Genomic DNA, 21,653 nt, shown 5'->3' with positions numbered 1-21,653 from the left:
CCAATATACTACAGTTGCCAGCTTCCAGGTGGTGGAATTCCAAAAACGACATCCGTGACAAAACATAGCGAAGCGTCAATACAGATAAGTTGCAAAAATGTTTACCGTAGTAATTTCTGTAGAAAATTTCCTTCTATTATCGCTCACACGCTAACAAATACTGCGCAATGAAAACAATTCGTTTCACAACGTTTGCTTTCTCTGAGCGTGTAGCAACCCCAATCCTTATCGATCACTACTTATCAACTCCTGAAGGAAACGTTCCATGTGGACTCTCGATAACAGAACCCAAAGTCTTCACAATGGAACATTTCCTTCAGGAGCAACTATTGTGAAACAAATTGTTTTCATTGCGCAGCACTCGTTAGCCTGTGAGCGGCAATAGAAGAAAAAATTTCTACAGAAATCACTACGGCAGGAGTCATTTCCTGCATGAGCGCACAGGAGTGGAGCTCTGGCAGTAAGGAGTCCAGGGGGTGGGCACATGCAAAAAGCCCGGCCCCCTGCTCCCAGCAGCCCTCAGTTGGGCCACAAGGAGCAAAAAGCAGCCAGGTAAGTTGCAGAGCCCCCCACGGCCCGCCTTCAGGTACAAGCTCCCCCTCCTCTGCGAAGACATATCTGCGCGTGTCCCCCCCCCCAACAGCTAGCAGTCCTGGCCCCACTGCTGGACCTCCTGATGGCACCTGGTATTTTTGGCCACTGTGTGACACAGAGTGTTGGACTGGATGGGCCACTGGCTTCTCTTATGTTCTCGTATGTTCTTATGTGCATCATGTACAGTTCTGACTGGGAAAACCAGCCTGTGGGGAAAAGATTAAGTAATGCCTCCCTCCCCACTATTGCTCTGATCACGTTTGGAGAGATCATTTCTCTTCACTGTTTTAGGATATCTGGGCTGGTCCCAATAAAACGTAATACCTGATTTTTGTTTTTGAATCTTGTCTACAGGCCAGCATGGCTACCTATAATCTCCCAGTCTTCCCCTCTCCCAGGGGCTCATTGAAGCAAAAATAATAACCCTAGGGGGACATCCCCGGGTCTCCCATAGCAACCTGTATCTAATTTGGGCCTGATCAATCATGAGGGTTGCCTTGCACATTTTAAGAGCATTTCTCCTCATTTGAACCAGCAGAGGGCACTGCTGTACAGATCAAGGAAGAACCGCTATCTGACATGATTGCATCCCAAGACAAGACTTGTATTGTAGCAGATCCATGCAGCATTTTCAGTAGAAAGTTGAGGCAGTCTTGCACATGATGGTATTTCAGTGGGTGCCCCAGAGCCCATGCTGCATATATATATAAGTAGATCAATGGAGCTGGCGCACGAACACCATCATTATTGCCACCTAGGGAGTATTGTTTAAATTTGAAATTCTCTGCTCTCGCACTTTATTTGAATATTGTTCCAGCACTTTAGGACAAAGGTTCCATACCTTATTTGGCCTACCGCCCCCTTTTCAGAAAAAAAATTACTCAGCGCCCCCCTGGAAATCTACCTTCAAGAAATGGACAAAAAGATCCAGTGACAAATTTGCACATGGTAAAGAAAGATGTTGTTGTAAGTAAAGAAAGATGCTGTTGGCCTGAAGCCAGAGGCCAGCAGCAACTAACACACAATAGCCCAGCAGTAACACCAGCCTTACAAGGGTGCACATGCATTTGGAGTTTGCAAATGCATGGATGTGATTGACTGTGGGGACCCCTCTCCACCTCCACCTCCCTCCCTGATCCCAGGGAAGACCAGGAGAAGGCAGGAAAAGGCTGCTTTAGATAGGTTCTGGACTCTTTATTCTTTATGCTTCCACTGCTCCCTTATTTTTATTCAACACACCCCAATTGCACCCAAGGCTCCTACCGCCCACCTGGCTCGTTCCAGCACCCCCCAAGAGGGTGGTATTACCCACTTTGGGAACCAGTGCTTTAGGATAACTGATTTGTTTATGGGTTTTGGTTGTTTTTATGATGGAGTTTAATTGTATTTATATATGCCTTTTATGGAAGCCGCCCTGAGCCGCCTCGGTGGGGAGGGCGGGGTATAAATTGAATAAATAAATAAATTAACATTTCTGTCATGGGAATCCCGTAATGTCACAGAACTGGCCCCGTAACCCCAGGGCCAAGAAAATATCCATTGCACGAGTTTCCAGAGAGAGTACAGGACGAATTGGCTTGACAGTATTGGGTCACCCTCTACCCTGGAAATTATAGTTTTTTTTTTTTTTAAAGGGATGGGTTTCTTTGGCTAAGATCCCCCTCCTGCACCTCTCAGTGATGGAGCCCATGCCTTGCAAAAGCAGGGGCTGGGAAACACCTTCTTCCGCCTGAGACCCCCTGGAGGGATGCCCCTGGTCAGAGCTGGACCAGTGGTGTGACTCAGTAAGGCAGCTGCTTACATTTGTAGGAGCCTAATTTTGTTCTGATGTGGAGACATGTGTGGCATGCTCTTTCCAGAGGAAGCCTACTGCAAAGGCTACTTGCTCCAGTGTCAGAATGTCCTAAACAGGGGTCATTTAGTAGAAAAAGAGGTGCAGGAGCTCATTAGCATAGCTCATTAGCATAACTCATTTGCATATACCACACACACCCTGACATCACCGGAAGTGTGTCAGAAGGCAACACCCACCGCTCAGGCTCCACTGGACTCCACTGGACTCCACTGGAGCAATTGGGGGGGGACGTGCAGATCTGTCCTCGCAGAGGAGGGAGAGCTTGTACCTGAATAAAAACTGGTCTTAAAGGTGCCACTGGACTGTTTTGGACCGGGGGACCGGGGGAGGGGCTCTGCAACTTACCTGGCTGCTTCTTGCTCTGACTAAGGGCTGCTGGGAGCAGGGGGTGGGGCTTGTTGCATGTGCCCGCCCCCTGGGCTCTTTACTGCCGGAGCTCCGCTCCTGTGCACTCCTGCAGGAAATGACCCCTGGTCCTGAATAATCTTTTGTTGTTGTTGTTCTTCAGTCGCACAGTCGAGTCCGACTCTTCGCGACCCCGTGAACCAGATCACGCCAGGCCCTCCTGTCCTCTGCCATCCTCCGAAGCTTGCATCGGCGACACTGTCTAACCATCTCATCCTTTGCCGTCCCCTTCTTCTTTGACCTTCAATCTTTCCCAGCATCAGGGTCTGATAATCTGCACCTTGCTAAATATATACTGAGGAGTTACTTCACTTTCTTTCTGTTCCATTTGATGAAGAGCTCTGTTGGAGCCAAAGGCTTGCAAACTCTTTCAGTTATGAAAACTGGCCCAGTGGTAACATCATGCTACTTGGGGCTGGCATTCTTTGGACCCCGGCATTGTACTAGATCTCCACAATACCTCATTCTTCTTTTCCAGAACTATTGTGATCTGTGACGTCAAAGGCCACGTCAAATTCTACGACGGATCCCTGCAGCTTCTGCATTGGTACAACCAGCTCAAACTGGGACCCATCCGGTCTGTTTCCTTCTCCAAGACACCGGTGTGCCCCTTGAACGCCTCCCAGTTCCCCAGTTCTTGCACCTTAACAGGCCAGCCCTTAATTGTCAGGTGAGAAGTGACGATAAACACAGATATTGCGGGTAGCTCTTGCCTTTCCAAAAAAATAGTTTTCAAAATTCCAAGGTATATTTTGGACAGGTATTTGGCACACCTAGGACTGGCTCTAAAAATGTCAATGGGTGAGGTGAGAAAACACCATAAGGTATTTCTGCCCCTGCCTCCTAATGATCAACATGGAGGGCAACATTCCGGGAATTTCTCCTGGGCCAGCCCCATTGAAAGGAGCAGCGGCTGGCTAGTTTGGTGTAGTGGTTAAGTGTGCGGACTCTAATCTGGGAGAACCAGGTTTGATTCCCCTCTCCTCCACTTGCACCTGGCTGGATGACCTTGGGCAAGTCATAGCTCTGATAAGAGCTGTGCTTGAAAGAGAGCACTTTCTGTCAGAGCTCTCTCAGCCCTATCTACCTCTCAGGGTGCCCTTTGTGGGGAGGGGAAGGGGAAAGGAGTTTGTAAGCCGCTCTGAGACTCCAAGTGAAGGGCGGGGTATAAATCCAGTCTCCTCCTCCTCCTCCTCCTCCTTCCGCTGCTGCTGTCTCCCACTCCATCAGCCTATTAGAGATTTACAAGTGGGGACCCACGATACTCGCGGGGGGAGGATCCCTTCCTCCTCTTAACTTTAATCCTCCCCCGTCAGTGCCAGCTAAGAGAGGAAAGGGATTCCTCCTGTGAGTGTTGTGGCTCCTGCCCCCACCACTGTTGCAGCCACTGCCAATGGGCTGCTGTCCCCACCCAACATCGATGTTAGTGAGCCCAGTGTGGCTCCAGGCCTCCACTGCCAGGCCTGCTATGGCTCCCAAGGCCCTCCAGCCTTAAAGCTGCTGCTGCTGCCAGGATGCCGTACTGCACATGCACGAACAATGGTTTTGTTTTTATAGAGGATTTAGATGTGATTTGTTTTTACCAATTTCCAATTTTTCTGCAAACCTAGGAATCCCTCCAAGTTTGGATAAAACTCTCCTTTATCTCAGCGTGGGCCCAGTCTGTGGATTTAGATATCCACAGATCTACCCACACTTGAGAAATAGATATATGGGTCCCAGTCCCACCATTCCTCCAAGGACCTCAGCAGCACCTCCCCACCCGCCTCTGCTGCCTTTTTGTTGGGAATGTAGAAGCACCAACCTCACGGATGCGCACTCCAATGCATCTGATGAAGCGCGAGCTCTGACTCACAAAAGCTTAAGCTGGAGTGGATGCTGTCAGTCTTCAGGGTGCATGCGGGAATCTGGTTTTATTTAAAAACCGCAGGTTTGCTCACCATTTTACGATATTTCCATCTCAATAAAAATGTTATTAAGCAACTGCTGCTTCCTCGAAACTTTTGTAAAGCTTTGCTTCCCGGTGACTTGAAGACGAGCCTTCCTTGCCACAGGTAAACATGAAGGACCTTTTAACGAACCATTTATTTGCCTTACCTGATCTCCCTTTTAATTCATCCTGTCTTAACTGCTCTCACCCTTGGCCATAAGATCTCTGGGGAAGGGTCAAACCAGATGAGACTTTTTAAAAAAATTGCATCTGTCGTGCTTGCAGAGGTCCAGTTCTGCTTGGAAACGTGGCGATTCTGATTCTTCCCCACGGTGCAGGAACTTTATCCTCTCCACATCCGATGGGCTGGTGGTCCACGTCATGACCGAGGGGATGAAACTGACCAAGTGCCTGGAGGAGCCCAAAGGTGCCGTCCACGCCATCGCCTGCCACCCGACCAAGCCTCTCCTGGCCAAGGGGAGCGCCTGCGGGCTCCTGAAGGTGTGGGACTACGAGCTAGAGAAGTACCTCGTCAGCCGGATCTTTAAGGGGCACAGTATCTGGAGCGTCTGCTACAATCACGATGGTATGGACTTATATTTTATTTTATTTATTTTGAACATTTTTACCCCGCCCTCCCCACGAGCGGGCTCAGGGCGGCTCGAGTGGGCTCAGGGCGGCTGCTCCTTGCGCTGCTCCTTGCGCTGCTCCTAGAAGTCACGCAAAGAGAGTGCTGGATTCGGTTGCCTCCTTTGCAGTGGTAACATGCAGGTTCAGTGGATGTCGTTTGGGGGGGGTGGCAGCGCACTGGCAGCGCTGGTTCCAAAGCAGCATCTTTCCAAGTCCTCCGCATCAATACCCCCTCTAAGCGGTGGAGCCTTGTGAGCAAAAATTCTACTTTCTGAGCTCCTGGCATTAAAGCGGCGAGGAAGAGATTTAGCTGCTGCATAAATCAGTTTGCTCTGGAGCCCTCCTTCCTCAGTGAAGACAAAGATGTGTGAGCTGGAGGCTAAAAAACTGTGAGCTAGCTCGCACAAGCTCAGCTTAGAGGGAACACTGCTCCACATCCAATTGGATCTTTGGGCAATTCTGCATGGGCTTTTCCCTCTGCTGTTTTACAAAACCCAGGTTGGAACAGGAATTCCCCACTGCATGGCATGCTGCTTTCACTTTCTTTGATCGTAGGATTTTATGGTACCCTCCACACTACCTGCCGGCTTTCACTTTCTTTGATCAGCGGGTTTTGTGGTACTTTCTGCAGAGGTTTATGGCCGTTCAGGGGTGACTTTGCAGTCAGTGCAGCGGCATGGCCCCCAGGGATTTGAATGTGGTTTTGAGCTGCACTTTCCCCTCCCAGTTAAGAAAATGTGGAGTGAATGCCAGACTAGGGCTGCCAATTCCCCCTGGGGGCGGATTTCCCCCCGCTTTGGAGGCCCAATTTCTGCCGCCGCCGAATCGGACCCCGGGGGAAACCCCACCTCGGCGTGCACGTCACCCGGATGTGACGTGATGACGCCAGGCATGCTGGGGGCGGGGCCACAGCCGTTTGAGAGGAAGACGCCGAACGGGAGCCCCCGCCGCAAGGTAAGAACGATTTGGCAACCCTATGCCAGACGCAGAATCCCCGAAGAGCTCTGTGCAAAGCCCCTCTGAAAAGGCTCCCAGTTCTGTCATTTTTAGGCAATATTTAATTATTTATTTATTCATTCATTAGATTTGTACCCCGCCCTCCCCAACGAGCTCAGGGCAGCTACAACAGGGGCAATTGCCATAACAACAGTTAAAACAACATAAAAACAATCATTAAACAGTATAAAACAACCATTAAGTAAAGCGCGGTGCTCTTGATGTTAAATTTTTCTTAATCCAAGATGAGTTCCATTCATCAACCTAACCTGACAACATACATTCTTCGGTTGACTAGGCGTCTGCCCAGGGCCGGCTCACCTCCAGATCTAATCCACTATCAAAGATGGCAACTCGGTGGTGGTACAGTGACGACGATGGCTCCTATGCAAAGGCCTGGCGGAAGAGCTCCGTCTTGCAGGCCGTCTTGCAAGACAGAGCTGTTCTGCCAGGCCTTCGGCTGAGGCAGCGGGCGTCCACATATCCCCCTCCCCCGAGGTTGCGGTCTCCCACCTACCAAAAACCAGCCACACCTAGTTACATCAATGGGCCGGATTCTCCCTACGGCAAGCATGACTAATTATTTTATATGTTTAAATGTGTTTTAAATTCTATTGCCTTTATTGAAATGTTGTGACCCGCCCTGAGCCCGTTTATGGGATAAATGCGAAAAAATAAATAAATGAATGAATTTGTGGTCCGGCTCCTGCATGATTGAAACCTGCCCATGTCCTCTGTGCATTTCAGGATCCTTGCTGGGAGTTGGATTCGCTGATGGAACCGTCTACATCCTGGATTCGATATCCTTGGGAGACGACTCTTCGGAGCCTTTCAAATACTCATACGCCAAAGGCGCAGTCATTCATATGAGCTTCTCGCACGATTCCCGGTATCTTGCAACTGCAGTGAGTGTTTCAGGGTGGTTTTTTGGGGGGAGGGGGTGAGTTTCTTCCATGTCAATAAGTCACAGCTCTTTCCTGCTGCTGCAGAACGGTGGGTGCGGAAGTGACGCCAAGTCCACAGCTGACTTAGAGCAACCCTGTAGAGTGTTCAAGGCAAGTGACAAACAGGGGTGGTTGGCCGTTGCCTGCCTCTGCGGAGCAGCCCTGGACTTCCTTAGGGGTCTCCCATCCAAGCCCTAACCAGTGCTGACCGATGAAGAAACGTTAAAAGTGCTCGGGGCTCTTTAGCTTGGAGAAACGACGGCTGAGGGGTGACATGATCGAGGTTTACAAGATTATGCCTGGGACAGAGCAGGTGGAGAAAGAGGTCCCTTTCTCCCTTTCTCACAATACAAGAACTCGTGGGCACTCCATGAAATTGCTGAGCGGTCGGGTTAGAACAGATAAGAGGAAGTACTTCTTCACCCAAAGAGTGATTAACACGTGGAACTCACTGCCACAGGAGGTGGCAGTGGCTACAAGAACGGACGGCTTCAAAAGGGAATTGGATAAACATATGGAGCAGAGGTCCATCGGTGGCTCTTAGCCACAAGGTATAGATAGGAGCTCTCGGTCTGGGCCAAGTGATGCTCTGTATTCTTGGTGCTTGGGGGGGGGGCAACAGTGGGAGGGCTTCTAGTGTCCTGCCCCACTGCTGGACCTCCTGATGGCACCTGGTATTTCTGGCCACTGTGTGACCCAGAGTGTTGGACTGGATGGGCCATTGGCCTGATCCAACATTGGCTTCTCTTATGTTCTTATAAGGGGGAATTGGATAAACATATGGAGCAGAGGTCCATCTGTGGCTCTTAGCCACAAGGTATAGATAGGAACATTCGGTCTGGGCCAAGTGATGCTCTGTATTCTTGGTGCTTGGGGGGGGGGGGCAACAGTAGGAGGGCTTCTAGTGTCCTGGCCCCGCTGCTGGGGCTCCTGATGGCACCTGGTATTTCTGGCCACTGTGTGATGGAGTGTTGGACTGGATGGGCCACTGGCCTGATGCAACCTTGGCTTCTCTTATGTTCTTAATATGGAGCAGAGGTCCATCGGTGGCTCTTAGCCACAAGGTATAGACAGGAACTCTCGGTCTGGGGAAGTGATGCTCTGTATTCTTGGTGCTTGGGGTTGGGGGGCAACAGTAGGAGGGCTTCGAGTGTCCTGGCCCCACTGCTGGACCTCCTGGTGGCCCCTGGTCTTTTTGGCCACTGTGTGACAGAGTGTTGGACTAGGTGGGCCATTGGCCTGTTCCAACATTGGCTTCTCTCATGTTCTTAATATGGAGCAGAGGTCCATCGGTGGCTCTTAACCACAAGGTATAGATAGGAACTCTCGGTCTGGGGAAGTGATGCTCTGTATTCTTGGTGCTTGGGGGGGTGCAAGAGTGGGAGGGCTCCTAGTGTCCTGGCCCCACTGCTGGACCTCCTGATGGCCCCTGGTATTTCTGGCCACTGTTTGACCCAGAGTGTTGGACTGGATGGGCCACTGGCCTGATGCAACCTTGGCTTCTCTTATGTTCTTATGACCTTGCTTAGCTTCCCATATCTGACAAGACCGAGCTAGCCTGGGCCATCCAGGTCAGTGTGGACCCTTTGTACGCCCGCTTTCCCCCCCAGTCCTTGTGGTTCTCATTGGCAAGGGATTCCAGCTCTGAAAACACATAGTATCTAATAGTAAATTTGGTGGCTAATACCGGTCACAAAGTCAGCCAAACCAGGACATCTGAAAACAAGTCAGAGGTTTATACACACTTGAGGGATCCCCCGGGCGTGCAGAAGGACATGGGGGTGGGGGGGACACGGCCTGTGGAGGACGGGTTGTCTTCTAAGAGGCGTAAAATGTTGAGAGTCAGTTAAATGGGGGGAGCACTGAGGGAGATGGGGAAATTGGGCCTCTCAGGCACCTGATAACATGTAGAATGTTTTTTGGGGGGGTAGATGTGGGGGATGGAAAATTTCAAATCATAGTCTGCCTCGCAATTCCTTGCGACACCCCACTTGCTTTGGAAGTAAAGCTCAAATTCATCGATGCTGAGTAAGTTTTAAAAATTTTTTTTAAAAAAAATTGTCTTTCAGGATGACAAAATGTCAGTAACTATTTATAAACAAGTCATTGAAGAGGAGAAGGAGGAGTGGGAGCGTCTGGCAGCGCTCCGTTCCCATTACAAGCCCATCCGCACCATCCTCTTCGGAGTGCACTTGGACAGCGATAAGCCCCGCCTCTTAACCCTGGGAGAGGACCGGCTTTTGGTAGGTCACTTGCCCAAAATGCAAAGGACTGGTGCACTAACTGGTTAAAGTAAAAGGATTTGCAATGTTACTTGGATGAATGATTGGGGACTGTGGTCTGTACTGTTGTGTAAAGTTTGCTGTGGGTTGGCTCCCATTGGCTTCCATTGTGTGACTTTGCATTAATTTGGTGTAGTGGTTAGGAGCAGAGGTCATTTCGGGGGGGGAACGCGGGGGAACACAGTTCCCCCGGGTGAGGTGCAGGGGGCGGGGCACATGACGAAGCCCCGCCCCCCGCTTCCAGTCCTCATTCAGCCAGGAGGAGGCAGGAGAAGAGGGAGGGTAAGTTGCTTCCTCCCCGCCTCTCCCCACCCCTGCCTGCCTGGGGCCAGGGAGGGCCTTGGCGGGGCTTCCTTGCACTCCCGCTGGCCTTGCAGGTCCACCGCCGGGCCCCTGATGTCAGGGGGTGTGGCATATGCTAATGAGCTATGCTAATGAGTTCCCCTAGCTCTTTTTCTACGAAATGACCCCTGGTTAGGAGCATGGACTCTAATCCGGGAGAACCAGGTTCGATTCCCCACTCCTCCTCATGTAGCTGCTGGTGTGACCTTGGGTCAGTCACAGGTTCTTTCAGAGCTGTTCTCTCAAGAGCAGTTCTCTCAGAGCTCTCTCGGTCCTACCTCCCTCACAGGGTGTCTGTTGTGGGGAGAGGAAGGAAAGGAGACTGTAAGCCGCTCTGAGACTCCAAGTGAAGGGTGCGGTATACATCCAATTTTTTCTTCTTCTTCCTCTTCTTCCTCCTCTTCCTCCTCTTCTTCCATGTTATGTTAACACTTATGCTTTGCTTTCAGTTCTGTTTCTTAGACTTCTGGTTGGTTCTACAACCCAAATCCTATTGCATTGTTCGTTGAAGGTCCCGTCCTGTCGATTGTACTGACTCACTCTGTGTCATTCACCTAGAGTCCCAGGGAGACAGGGGGACATACATTTTTTAAAAAGACCATGGCTGAGTTCAGACTGGCAGTTTGAAGTGGGAGGGAGTAATGGCAAAAAAGAGCCGGAACAAACTATTCTGAGTTTTCCTGTTCACACTGCACCGACCAATGTGGGAGGGAGGAGGTGCAAGGGAGTGTTCACACTGTTGGCCCGGAGGCACGGCTGTAAAGTGCAGCTTTCTTTTTTTGTAATCTGGAGATATGCGCTTATGCGCATGAGTGCATAAGAAAAATGCGGCTTTTGGCGTTCACACTTTCTTGGTGGGGGATGGACGTGGGGTAATCGCGCTTTCCAGGGTTTGCTACCACTTTCACCAGGTATCTTTTAAACTCGGGAGCAATGGGTGGGGAACGCCTGACAAGATATGCCTGTGTGAACGGCCCGTTTAATCCGGTTGTGGAACGTTTCTGAAACGCCCATATATTGGGGCAAACTGCCAGTCTGAACCTGGCCCATAATCGGTACCCTGCTGGATCAGATCGTTGACTCAGTATCCTGTTCCACGCAGCGGCCAACCAGCCCAGGAGGACCAACAAAGAAAACCTCTAATAACATCGATGGCTCTTGGCACAAGGAGGCGAAGCTTTTTGTGTCCACATTGCCAGTTTGAGATAAATGGGGAGAGTGGCCAAACGGAGGTAAATGGGTTTCAAAATCAGTTGGTCTTTGCTGGTGTTTCACGGGCGACCCGGCCAAGCTCATCATCGCTCGATGACTCCGAAACGCAGGAAGGATGCGCACACGTGACTGGGGGCAGCCAGAGCCGCGTACAGAACTTCCGTATTGCCCGTAACGCAGTTTATTTTCAACCGAGTCGATTCCCACATTCAGCGGTGGTGAAATCAGGGGAGCCGTGAGCCTGCGTGAGATTTCTCAGCCGGCAGGTTAATGCTTCTCCGCTTGCAGGTGGAATATGACCTGGAGAACAGCGTCAAAGACGAGCTGGTGGTTCTCCGAAGGGAGCGCATTGAGCAGAGCGCAGTCCCCAAATATATCACCTGGTACCCTCCGCTCACAAAGGAGTATTTCTTCCTGACTACCAATGATCAGTACAAAATGAAGATTTATAACGTGACCACAAAAATGTGCAGGTGAGCAGTGGGCATCTCCGGGCAGCTGCCGAGGCCCCGCGGCCTCGGGTGAGGGTGCCAGTTGCACGAGCAGCCATCACAGCCTGCCCTTGCCCAGTTTGGCGTAGTGGTTAGGAGCGTGGACTCTAATCTGGGAGAGCTGGGTTTGATTCCCCGCTCCTCCACATGCAGCTGCTGGTGTGACTTTGGGTCAGTCACAAGTTCTTTCAGAGCTGTTCTCTCACAGGCAGTTTCTGTCAGAGCTCTCTCAGCCCCACCTACCTCACAGGGTGTCTGTTGTGAGGAGAGGGAGGGAAAGGAGATTGTGAGTCTCTCTGAGACTCCTTCGGGTAGTGAAGGGTGGGGTAGGAATCCAATCTCCTCCTCTTCTCCTTCTCCTTCTTCGTCTGATTTGTTGCCTTGGCACCGGAAGAACTGGGCCAAAAGTCCATCTAGTCCCACACTCCCTTTTCCCACAGTGGCCAGCCAGATGTTTCTGGAAGGCTTACAAGCAGTGTTCCCTCTAAGCTGAGTTAGTGGTGAGCTAGCTCACAGTTTTTTAGCCTCTGGCTCGTATATTTTTGTCTCAGCTCAGGAAGGATGGCTCCATAGCAAACTAATTTATGCAGCAGCCAAATCGCTCCCTCACAACTTTAATGCCAATAACTCACAAAGTAGAATTTTTGCTCACAAGACTCCATAGCTTAGAGCAGGGGTGTCGAACTCATTTGTTATGAGGGCCAGATCTGACATAAATGAGACCTTGTTGGGCTGGGCCATGTGTGTCATACAATGTAATGCCAGGTAGTGGAGATATAAACTTTATAAAGATCACAAACACAAAGGTTTTTTTAACTTAAAATAAAAACATGCTTAAAACATTAGCACCCTTGCAATATTTTGTTTATTTAACAGTGTCTGATAACGGACACCTCTTGCTCTGAATTATTGCATCAAAATGTCTGTGCTGTTGCAATCTTGAGTATGCTGTTCAGATGTGTATCTGCAAGCTGCAACCCTACGATGATGCAGCAGCAGCAGAACTGGAAGAAGAAGCAGAAGACAGAAGAAGTTCCACTGCGGGCCTAATAGAAGCCCTCCGGGGGCCTCATCCGGCCCCCAGGCCACATGTTTGACATCCCTGGCTTAGAGGGAGCATTGCTTACAAGCACAGGCACGAAGGCTTCTCACTTTCAGAGGGATGCTGCCTCTGAACCTGGAAATTTATTCAGCTGGTGCGGCTAGGAGGACCCGCTGATGGAGGTGTCCTCTCTCAGGGGTTGGCCTAGTCCTAACTGAAAGCCGTCTGAGCCAAGCCATCCAGGGCTCTTATCCGGCCTGTGAGCAACTGGTCATTATCTTTGTTGCCAGATGACAGAGGTTGTGCATTATGTCCCTCTATGCCGTCCCAGTGCTCATGCGTTAATGAGCAGTGGAAGCAGGAGGGTGCGTCGCAGGGAGATAGAGTGAGGAAATGCTGTAGGAGTGTTCATGTTTCAAGTAGGGTTGAGAAATACCTGGAGATCGAATAATGAGTATAATCACTATAAGCTCAGGGTAAAACTAACTTGAATTGTGCAGAAAACGTACTTTTTTTCAGGAATCACAATAGACGTTTTTAGCGATTTGATTAATCGATATTATATAAAACGAAAGAGATCTGGAAACAAGGATTTAAGATGGAAAATATGTAACAGCTATTGTATAAGCTTGATGGAAATTTTCCTACATGTCTTATCCCATTCCCTATGTCCTTCCCTTCCTATAATGTCATATATAATAGGGAAAACCTAATAAAAATCTTATAGTAAGAGAAATACCTGGAGATTTTTGGGGGTGGAACCTAGGGAGGGCGGGAAGGCCTCGACTAGGGCCAGGACATTTTCAGTCCTGGCCCCAGCCTGACAGAACTGAATCCTGAGAGCAGGGGTCATTTCGTAGAAAAAGAGATGCAGGAGCTCATTAGCATAACTCATTAGCATAACTTATTTGCATATGCCACAGAAGGCAACACCCACCGCTCAGGCTCCACTGGACTGTTTTGGATTGCTAGCTATTGGGGGGGGGGATGTGCAGATCTGTCCTGGCAGAGGAGGGAGAGCTTGTACCTGAATAAAACTTGGTCTTAAAGGTGCCACTGGACTGTTTTGGGGCTGGGGGCTGGGGGGGCTCTGCAGCTTACCTGGCTGCTTCTTGCTCTGACTGAGGGCTGCTGGGATCAGGGGGTGGGGCTTGTTGCATGTGCCCGCCCCCTGGGCTCCTTACTGCCGGAGCTCCGCTCCTGTGCGCTCCTGCAGGAAATGACCCCTGCCTGAGAGCTAGACGGTGTGCAGGGCAAAGGGGAGGGAGAAACCCCTGGGCCGCCCACCCGCAAAGCTGGTCAGACCAGAAAGGCAGTTCTGGCAAGATTCAAAATGACACAAAGTCCAACAGTATGTTCCAATTCGCTAGGAATCAGGCTCTGATCATCAGCCTATGGTGGCTAGCTTAAAAGCATCCCAGGTGTTTGTACCACCTGGAGGCCAGCAACACTAGTTTTAAGTATGTTTGTATTCTGAGTGAAAAATAATTTTGCTAATTGAGTTTGCCCGTGTCCTTTATAAAGTTTATACTTTACTGGAGTTACATTTTATGGCACGCATGGCCCAGCCGGACAAAGTGACATTTATGTCAGATCCGCGCCCTTGTAACAAATGAGTTCGACACCTCTGGATCTAAGCTCTGGCCGTCTCTATATCCCGAGGCAGTATTAGTTGAGTTCCTCTGTCAGTCTGTCCCTGCCCCTCTCTTTTTAGAAAGACTGTTCTGGGACCAACATACGGCTCTCCCCTGGAGAAGATTCAAGTCCTTCCACCCATAGAGGGCTACAATCCTGAGAAACGATACCTGGCCTACATCACAACAGACAAGGTAAGTGATGATCTTCTCAGGTCATCTTCTGGGCATGAAACAGCGGTCACTGGGGGTGTGGAGGGGGAGGTATTTGTGAATGTCCTGCCTTGTGCAGGGGGTTGGACTAGATGACCCCTGAGGTCCCATCCAACTCTATGATTCTAAGGTGACACAAGAAGTCATTTCTGTCACACTGCCCAAAGACAGAGAGGAAAGAGGGGGATGCAGCAGCTATTTTGGGAATGGCTGCAGATCTTTTGGAGAGCCAGTTTGCTGTCGTGGTTAAGTGTGCGGACTCTAATCTGGGAGAACCGGGTTTGATTCCCCATTCCTCCACTTGCACCTGCTGATGTGAGCCTGGGTCAGTCACAAGCTCTGGCACAGCTGTCCTTGAAAAAGAGCAGTTTGTGTCAGAGCTCTCTCAGCCCCACCCACCTCACAGGGTGTCTGTGGTGGGGAGGGGAAGGGAAAGGAGATTGTAAGCCGCTCTGAGACTCCCAAGTGAAGGGCGGGGTATAAATCCAATCTCTTCTTCTTCTCTTCTTCTTTTCCCCACCCGTGGAGCTAAATGTAGCTTTGGCTACTTGTATTGTGGAAGAAGCGTAGGAGACAAGCATTACGCGCCCACTCCCACCAGGAACTTTCCCCCACTATTCCAAGAAGCTGCCTCAGGCTGCGAATGGGCTTTTTAAAAATGCCTAGTTATGGATCTTGTATAATTCAGCCTTTGGTAGCTACAGACACAGGGCCATTGAGAAGCTGCCAAGGAGTCACTCTTCCTGGCCTGCTGCCCTCCGTAAGCCTCCACAGCAGTCTCCCTTACATGCCGCAGAGAGGCCCTGTGCGGTTTCTCCTCCATCTTCTCTGCAAGAGAAAACAAAAGCGGAGATTTCCTTCCCAGAGACGGGGCCAGCACATCTGGGCTGCGGATTGCTTAGACGAATTCCTTGGGCCCAAGACACCTTCCCCGTCTTTCTCCCTAGGTCGGGCTGCAGATCTTGCCTGTCGATGGGAACCCGCACAGATCCTCGGCTTTCATTTGCCACCCAGCAGGTGTCTCCGACTTCGTCTGTTCCTACGGAGGCCATCACATCTTCACAGCGGGGGGCAACGACTTGAGCGTAATGAAATGGGACGTTAATTTAAAGTAAGTAATGGCAGAGCTCTCTCTTCTCAGTACCAGCGTGTGAGTGTGTCAAGGGGTTTCCGACCCACCACGTCCTTGCAAGGGTGATTTGATTCCCCTGTCCCCAGGCCCAGGGTCCTAGAATAAATCTCCTTCTGATAGATCGACCGATACTGGGTTTGGACTCTCACACACTCAGTAGAACACACCAATAAAAGCAGCAGGCTTTATTGAAAAGATTAAAAAAGAGGCTCAGGCTTAAACATAAGGCAAAAGATGAGTGGGTGCAATAAAATAACAGAATCTGGCTTCCTACATACACTTACATACATGAAGGCAATCAGGTTACAACAGGTTGAAATTAAATCAGAAGAGTTTTCGGCTAAACATTGGGAAGAACTTCCTGACAAGAGCAGTTCCTCAGTGGAACAGGCTTCCTCGGGAGGTGGTGGGCTCTCCTTCTTTGCAGGTTTTCAAGCAGAGGCTAGATGGGCCACCTGACAGCAATGCGGATTCTGTGAACTTGGGCAGAGCATGAGGAGGGAGGGCAGGAAGGGTTGCCTCAGTGCTTAGCTCTTGTGGCCCTTTTTTACACGCCCAGGGAAATGCTGATTGCCACTTTGGGGTCAGGAAGCACTTTTTCTCCAGGCCACTTTGGCTGGAGATCCTGGAGTTTTTGTTTTTGTTTTGTCATCTTCTGGGCGTGGAACAGCGGACACGGCGGGTGTGGAGGGGAGGTATTTGTGAATTTCCTGCATTGTGCAGGGGGGTTGGACTAGATGACCCTGGAGGTCCCTTCTGACTCTATGATTCTGTGATTCTTCAAATCGACAAGAGACAAAGCAGCAGCGGGCAGGAGATGGAGCGAGATGGTCCCTGGCCCAGTACAGGTCCCGAGGGTATTCGCCGGCCACACTTGAAAAAACTTGTGTCAGATGGTTATAAGCTAACGCTATAGGAAACTGGAGCACTGACCCCCTGACCACTATAAGCCAATCAGGAGGGTGATCCAAAAGACGATTCTCGCAGAGACTCCCCCCTCCCATCTGGGAGTAGTTAAGTGGGAACGCTTTGATATTCAAAGGTGGGATCCCAAGCTTTTCATCTCGGCTTGGTAAAAGCAGAAGAGGGGTCAGCGTTTGATATGGAACTCTCCTCCTGTTATTCTTTAAACACCTGGGCCGGCACATCAGGAAACAGGCTCTTGCTTTAAATGTATGACATGGCCAGCCACTGATGTTTGAGCTGTCAGGCTGATTGATAGAGAGGTGACCGTCTCTCTTGAAGAGGTGATCATCTCTCTTGACAGGGTGTCGTGGGGGGTCTTGTCTGATGAGTCCCAGTCTGTAGAGAAGGCAGACCCTCAGCGGCCTTCTGGTTCAGGGCAGGGTGATAGCTTGGCCAGCGTGTTGGAGTAAAAGGATATGAGGATTACACGCGGCCATGCAAGCAACGTAATTGTTGCACCAGAACAGCTAGCAGCTTCACAGGGCAGATTATGAACACAAACGTGGCACAGAGGGAACGGGTGGGAGCTGCTGCTCCCTGTGAGCCCTGGAGCGTGCGTCCGTGTGACCTCCTCCACCAAAAAAAGTGATGACTTCGTAACGTGAAGATCATCTCCTTGCTGACAGGGAAAAATCGCCCAGCCAGTCTTTTCTGAGGGAGGAGATCAAGATGGGCGGCCGTGTCAGTCTGTCTGCAGCAGCAGGAAAGAGACAGAGTGTCACGAACACAGTACCAGGCCAGGCAAGAGCAAGAGAGTCCAAAGGCAGTCCAAAGTCAAGACCGGGCAAGCAGCAATACCGAGAGACCAAGTCCAAATCACCAACCGTTAGTCGCCAAAGCCAGAGTCCAAAGAAGTCAGAAGCCGGAGAGTCAGAGGTCCGAGGTGCAGGTTAGGAGCGTAGTCGTACGAGCCGAGGTCAGGAGCCGAGAAGTCAAGACGAGGAGCAGGAACAGGAACACGGGTGGTGAGATGCAGAGCTTCATCCAAAATGACTAGTTTTTAGCACAACTAGTCGGCATGAGTGAAAGAGCTAAATAGGCCGAGCGCCAAAGAATAGATGCTTTCGATTTATGGTGCTGGAGAAGACTCTTGAGAGTCCCCTGGACTGCAAGGAGATCAAATTAGTCAATCCTAAAAGAAATCAACCCTGACTGTTCCCTGGAAGGCCAGATAATGAAACTGAAGCTCAAATACTTTGGCCACCCAATGAGAAGGGAGCACTCACTGGAGAAGAAGACCCCGATGCTGGGAAAGACTGAAGGTTAAAGAAGACGGGGATGACAAAGGATGACATGGTTAGACAGTGTCATCGAGGCAATCATCATGAAATTGAGCAAACTCCAGAGGACAGCGGAAGACAGCGGGCCTGGCGTGATGTGGTCCATGGGGTCGCAAAGAGTCGGACTCGACTGTGCGACTGAACAGCTCTCTCTCACGCTCACTCAGACGCGCACCTTGCTTTATGCAGCTTCATCGGCTGGGGGTCCGGCGTGCGCAAGCCTTAAATGAAAGTAGAATATAAATGATCCTTCCTTCCTAATTGTTGGCCAGGGTCCAGGCAGCACTGAATGCCTCCGTAATTTGTTTATGAGGGAAGACTCTTTATGAGCCAATTAGTGCTTCGCTGTGGCCTCTGCATCTCCACAATATTTAATGTCCAAGTGTAACTTAATTATATACAAAAGCATGAAGTGCTGGGGTGGGGGAGACAAGGTCTTGCGTGCGCAGACCTGGCCTTCTCTACAGGGCCGGTTTGCCACGGAAGCAGCTGTTTGGGGACTGCACTGACATTGCTGCAAGGGCTTGGCCTAGACCAGCCTGGTGGTATTGTGGCCTCAGGAAAGGAATGGGTTACTTTGCTTGAAGTGATTTCATTTCACACGCTAGCAAGGTCGTGCTCAAGATCCTACAAGCCATGCTTCAGCAGTATGTGGAAAGAGAACTGCCAGAAGTACAAGCTGGGTTTCGAAGAGGTAGAGGAACTAGAGATCGAATTGCCAACATTCGTTGGATTATGGAGAAAGCAAGAGAGTACCAGAAAAACATCTACTTCTGCTTCATTGACTATGCTAAAGCCTTTGAATGTGTGGATCACAACAAACTATGGCAGGTCCTTAAAGAGATGGGAGTACCAGACCACCTCACATGTCTCTTGAGAAACCTGTATAAGGGTCAAGAAGCGACAGTTAGAACCGGATATGCAACAACTGATTGGTTTTGCATAGGAAAAGGAGTACGACAAGGATGTATATTGTCACCTTGCTTATTTAATATATATGCAGAGTACATCATGTGAAATGCTGGCCTGGATGAATCACAAGCGGGAATTAAGATTGCTGGGGAAAAGATCAACAACCTCAGATATGCAGATGATACCACTCTAATGGCTGAAAGTGAAGAGGATCTAAAGAGCCTCTTGCTTAGGGTAAAAGAGGAGAGCGCAAAAGTGGGCTTGAAGCTCAACATCAAAAAAACTAAGATCATGGCATCCGACCCCATCACTCCTTGGCAAATAGAAGGGGAAGTCGTGGAAGTAGTGACAGACTTCACGTTCCTGGGATCCCAGATCACCACAGACTGTGACAGCAGCCATGAAATTAAAAGACGCCTGCTCCTTGGCAGGAAAGCGATGGCGAACCTAAACAGCATGATAAAAAGTAGAAATATCACCCTGCCAACAAAAGTCCGCATGGTCAAAGCAATGGTATTCCTAGTAGTCATGTATGGCTGTGAGAGTTGGACTATAAGGAAGGCCGAGCGCCGAAGAATAGATTCTTTTGAACTATGGTGCTGGAGAAGACTCTTGAGAGTCCCTTGGATTTAAAGGGAAATCCCCCCCTTTTTTTTGCACAAGCATGTGGCCTAACTCACTTCTTAGCTCTTGCTCTCTTCTCTCCTCTTGCCATTGTCTGTTTATTGCACCTGAATTGCTGCCTCTTGGGAAACAAAGAGCTGCTTGTGCAAAATGGGATTTCCCTTTAAAATCCCTTGGACTGTCTTGGACTGTTGGATGTTCCTGAATTTGGTAACTATGAATCTCATTAATGTGTAGTTAAGGCAAATCGCCATAGGTTTGTATTGTTTTCAGTATCCTCTACTAGTCTGTTTGCTATGCTCTGTATTGAATAAAGATCCTTCTTATTTCTAATTGTTTCTGAGGTGTAATTGAACTCCAAGGCTAAATCTTGTGGCTGACGCTGACCACTTACGCTACCATTGGAGGGTAAATAATGTGCATCTCTGAGTAGAGCTGCTGATGTGTAAAACCCAGATGCCAACTGAGAGTTTGAATCTATAATCTCAGGTTGGGGGGACTATTGAAAGAGATTCTGGTGGCAAATTGTTCTGAAAACCAGAGAGGGTATAGCCTACCTCGTGGTTTGTTGTTTAATGTGCTGAAATACTGGATTCCCTCGCATTCCTGGACTGGACTGAGTGGGTTAATCCTGTACAACCACTGCTCCATTCCTTTTTAGCTGTAACATATTCCCTTGAATGCACCTTGGAATGCTCAGGATTCCTTAGCTCCTTGAGAGTTAAAGAGGCTTCAAAGAGTGTGTACTTGCCTTTCAAATTTCAGAGATAATTCCCTTATGAAACCACAGGAGAGCCAGTTTGGTGTAGTGGTTAAATGCGCAGACTCTAATCTGGGAGAACCAGGTTTGATTCCCCACTTCTCCACTTGCACCTGGCTGGATGACCTTGGGCAAGCCGTAGTTCTGATAAGAGCTGTTCTTGAAAAAGAGAAGTTCCTGTCAGAGCTCTTTCCTCCTCCTCCTCCTCCTCCTCCTCCTCTTCTTCTTCTTCTTCTTCTTCCCCTTGATGAACACTGGAAAGCCAGTGCAGTGTAAGAGACTCAAAGTCCACCTCCTGCCTTGAAGCTCCCTGGGTGATCTTGGGCCACTCACTCTCTCCCTGCCTAATCTACTTCACAAGGTTGGTTTAAGGACAAAGTAGAGGAAGGATGAACCGTGTGGATGTCCCAGTCTCCTTGGAGGAAGGGTGAGGTAAAAAGGAAATAAATACATTTCCTAAGGGGAATTACTTCTGAAGATGTGGCGTTGGTGGGCCAGGAATGGGGCTATCTCAGCTGAGATTTGACATGATACTGAAACAGGCAGAACTGTTGTTCTGCACCCTTGGTGCACATGAAGGGAATCCACCAAGTGTGCACCCAGATCTTCACGTACAGATTTCTTAACCCACAGGCAGAGGCCGATGCATATACGGAGCTCTGTGTGTCCACTGATCTGGAGGAGTTAGACATGCTAGTCTGTTGCTGCAAAATAATAAAAAGCTCAGTAGTACACTTAAGACTAACAAACTGTATTGTAGCATAAACTTTCGAGAAACACAGCTTTGACGAAGAGAGCTGTGTTTCTCGAAAGTTTATGCTAAGTTTGTTAGTCTTAAAGGTGCTGTTGGGCTTTTTACTAGTATTGTGTGTCCACTGATGGTTCTTGAAAGCAAACCTTTCTAACATGCCCTAACCCGGATAGCCCAGGCAAGCCCAATGTCGTCAGCAGGGTCGACTCTGTCAAGTAATTGGAAGGGAGATCTCCAAGGAATACCAGCAGTCGGGAGGCGGGGGCAGGCTTTATTCGGCCACCTCTTTGAATATCCCCCAGGCCCCCAATAGGGGTCAGTCACCAGAGGTCGCCATGACTTCCCGGTGCATGCACACACACTAGGGTTGCCAACTCACGAAAATGTAGCGGCGGGGGAGAGCCCAGCCGGTCCGGGAGCCTCTTCCAAATGTCCTCGTGCGCGCGCGCCGCCGGCGCGTCACCGGAAGTGACGTCACGCGCTGGGCGGGGCCACGCCATTTGAGGGGAAAACTCTTTGTTTTCCCCTCAAATGGCGTGGCCCCGCCCAGCGCGTGACGTCACTTCCGGTGACGCGCCGGCGGCGCGCGCGCGCAAAGCGCGCGCACGAGGACATTTGGAAGAGGCTCCCGGACCGGCTGGGGTCTCCCCCGCCCCTA

At 50.0% G+C, this 21,653-nt stretch overlaps 1 protein-coding gene across 1 annotated transcript in view; it reads left to right on the top strand.

Annotated features, from left to right (window-relative positions):
* Positions 1 to 21,653, top strand: part of WDR66 (WD repeat domain 66) — a 54,621-nt gene that overhangs the window by 22,005 nt on the left and 10,963 nt on the right. The window contains exons 10-16 of the mRNA XM_015417647.1: positions 3,333 to 3,524; positions 5,123 to 5,370; positions 7,158 to 7,315; positions 9,424 to 9,597; positions 11,479 to 11,663; positions 14,438 to 14,552; positions 15,518 to 15,681. Of these exons, the coding sequence (XP_015273133.1) occupies positions 3,333 to 3,524; positions 5,123 to 5,370; positions 7,158 to 7,315; positions 9,424 to 9,597; positions 11,479 to 11,663; positions 14,438 to 14,552; positions 15,518 to 15,681 (1,236 nt within the window). The remainder of the gene's footprint in view (positions 1 to 3,332; positions 3,525 to 5,122; positions 5,371 to 7,157; positions 7,316 to 9,423; positions 9,598 to 11,478; positions 11,664 to 14,437; positions 14,553 to 15,517; positions 15,682 to 21,653) is intronic.

Source organism: Gekko japonicus, unplaced genomic scaffold, assembly GCF_001447785.1.
Source record: "Gekko japonicus isolate JY-2015 unplaced genomic scaffold, Gekko_japonicus_V1.1 scaffold64, whole genome shotgun sequence".
Lineage (NCBI taxonomy): Eukaryota > Metazoa > Chordata > Lepidosauria > Squamata > Gekkonidae > Gekko > Gekko japonicus.
The sequence above is the reverse complement of the archived record's forward strand: the minus strand, read 5'-3'. Positions and strand labels throughout refer to the sequence as shown.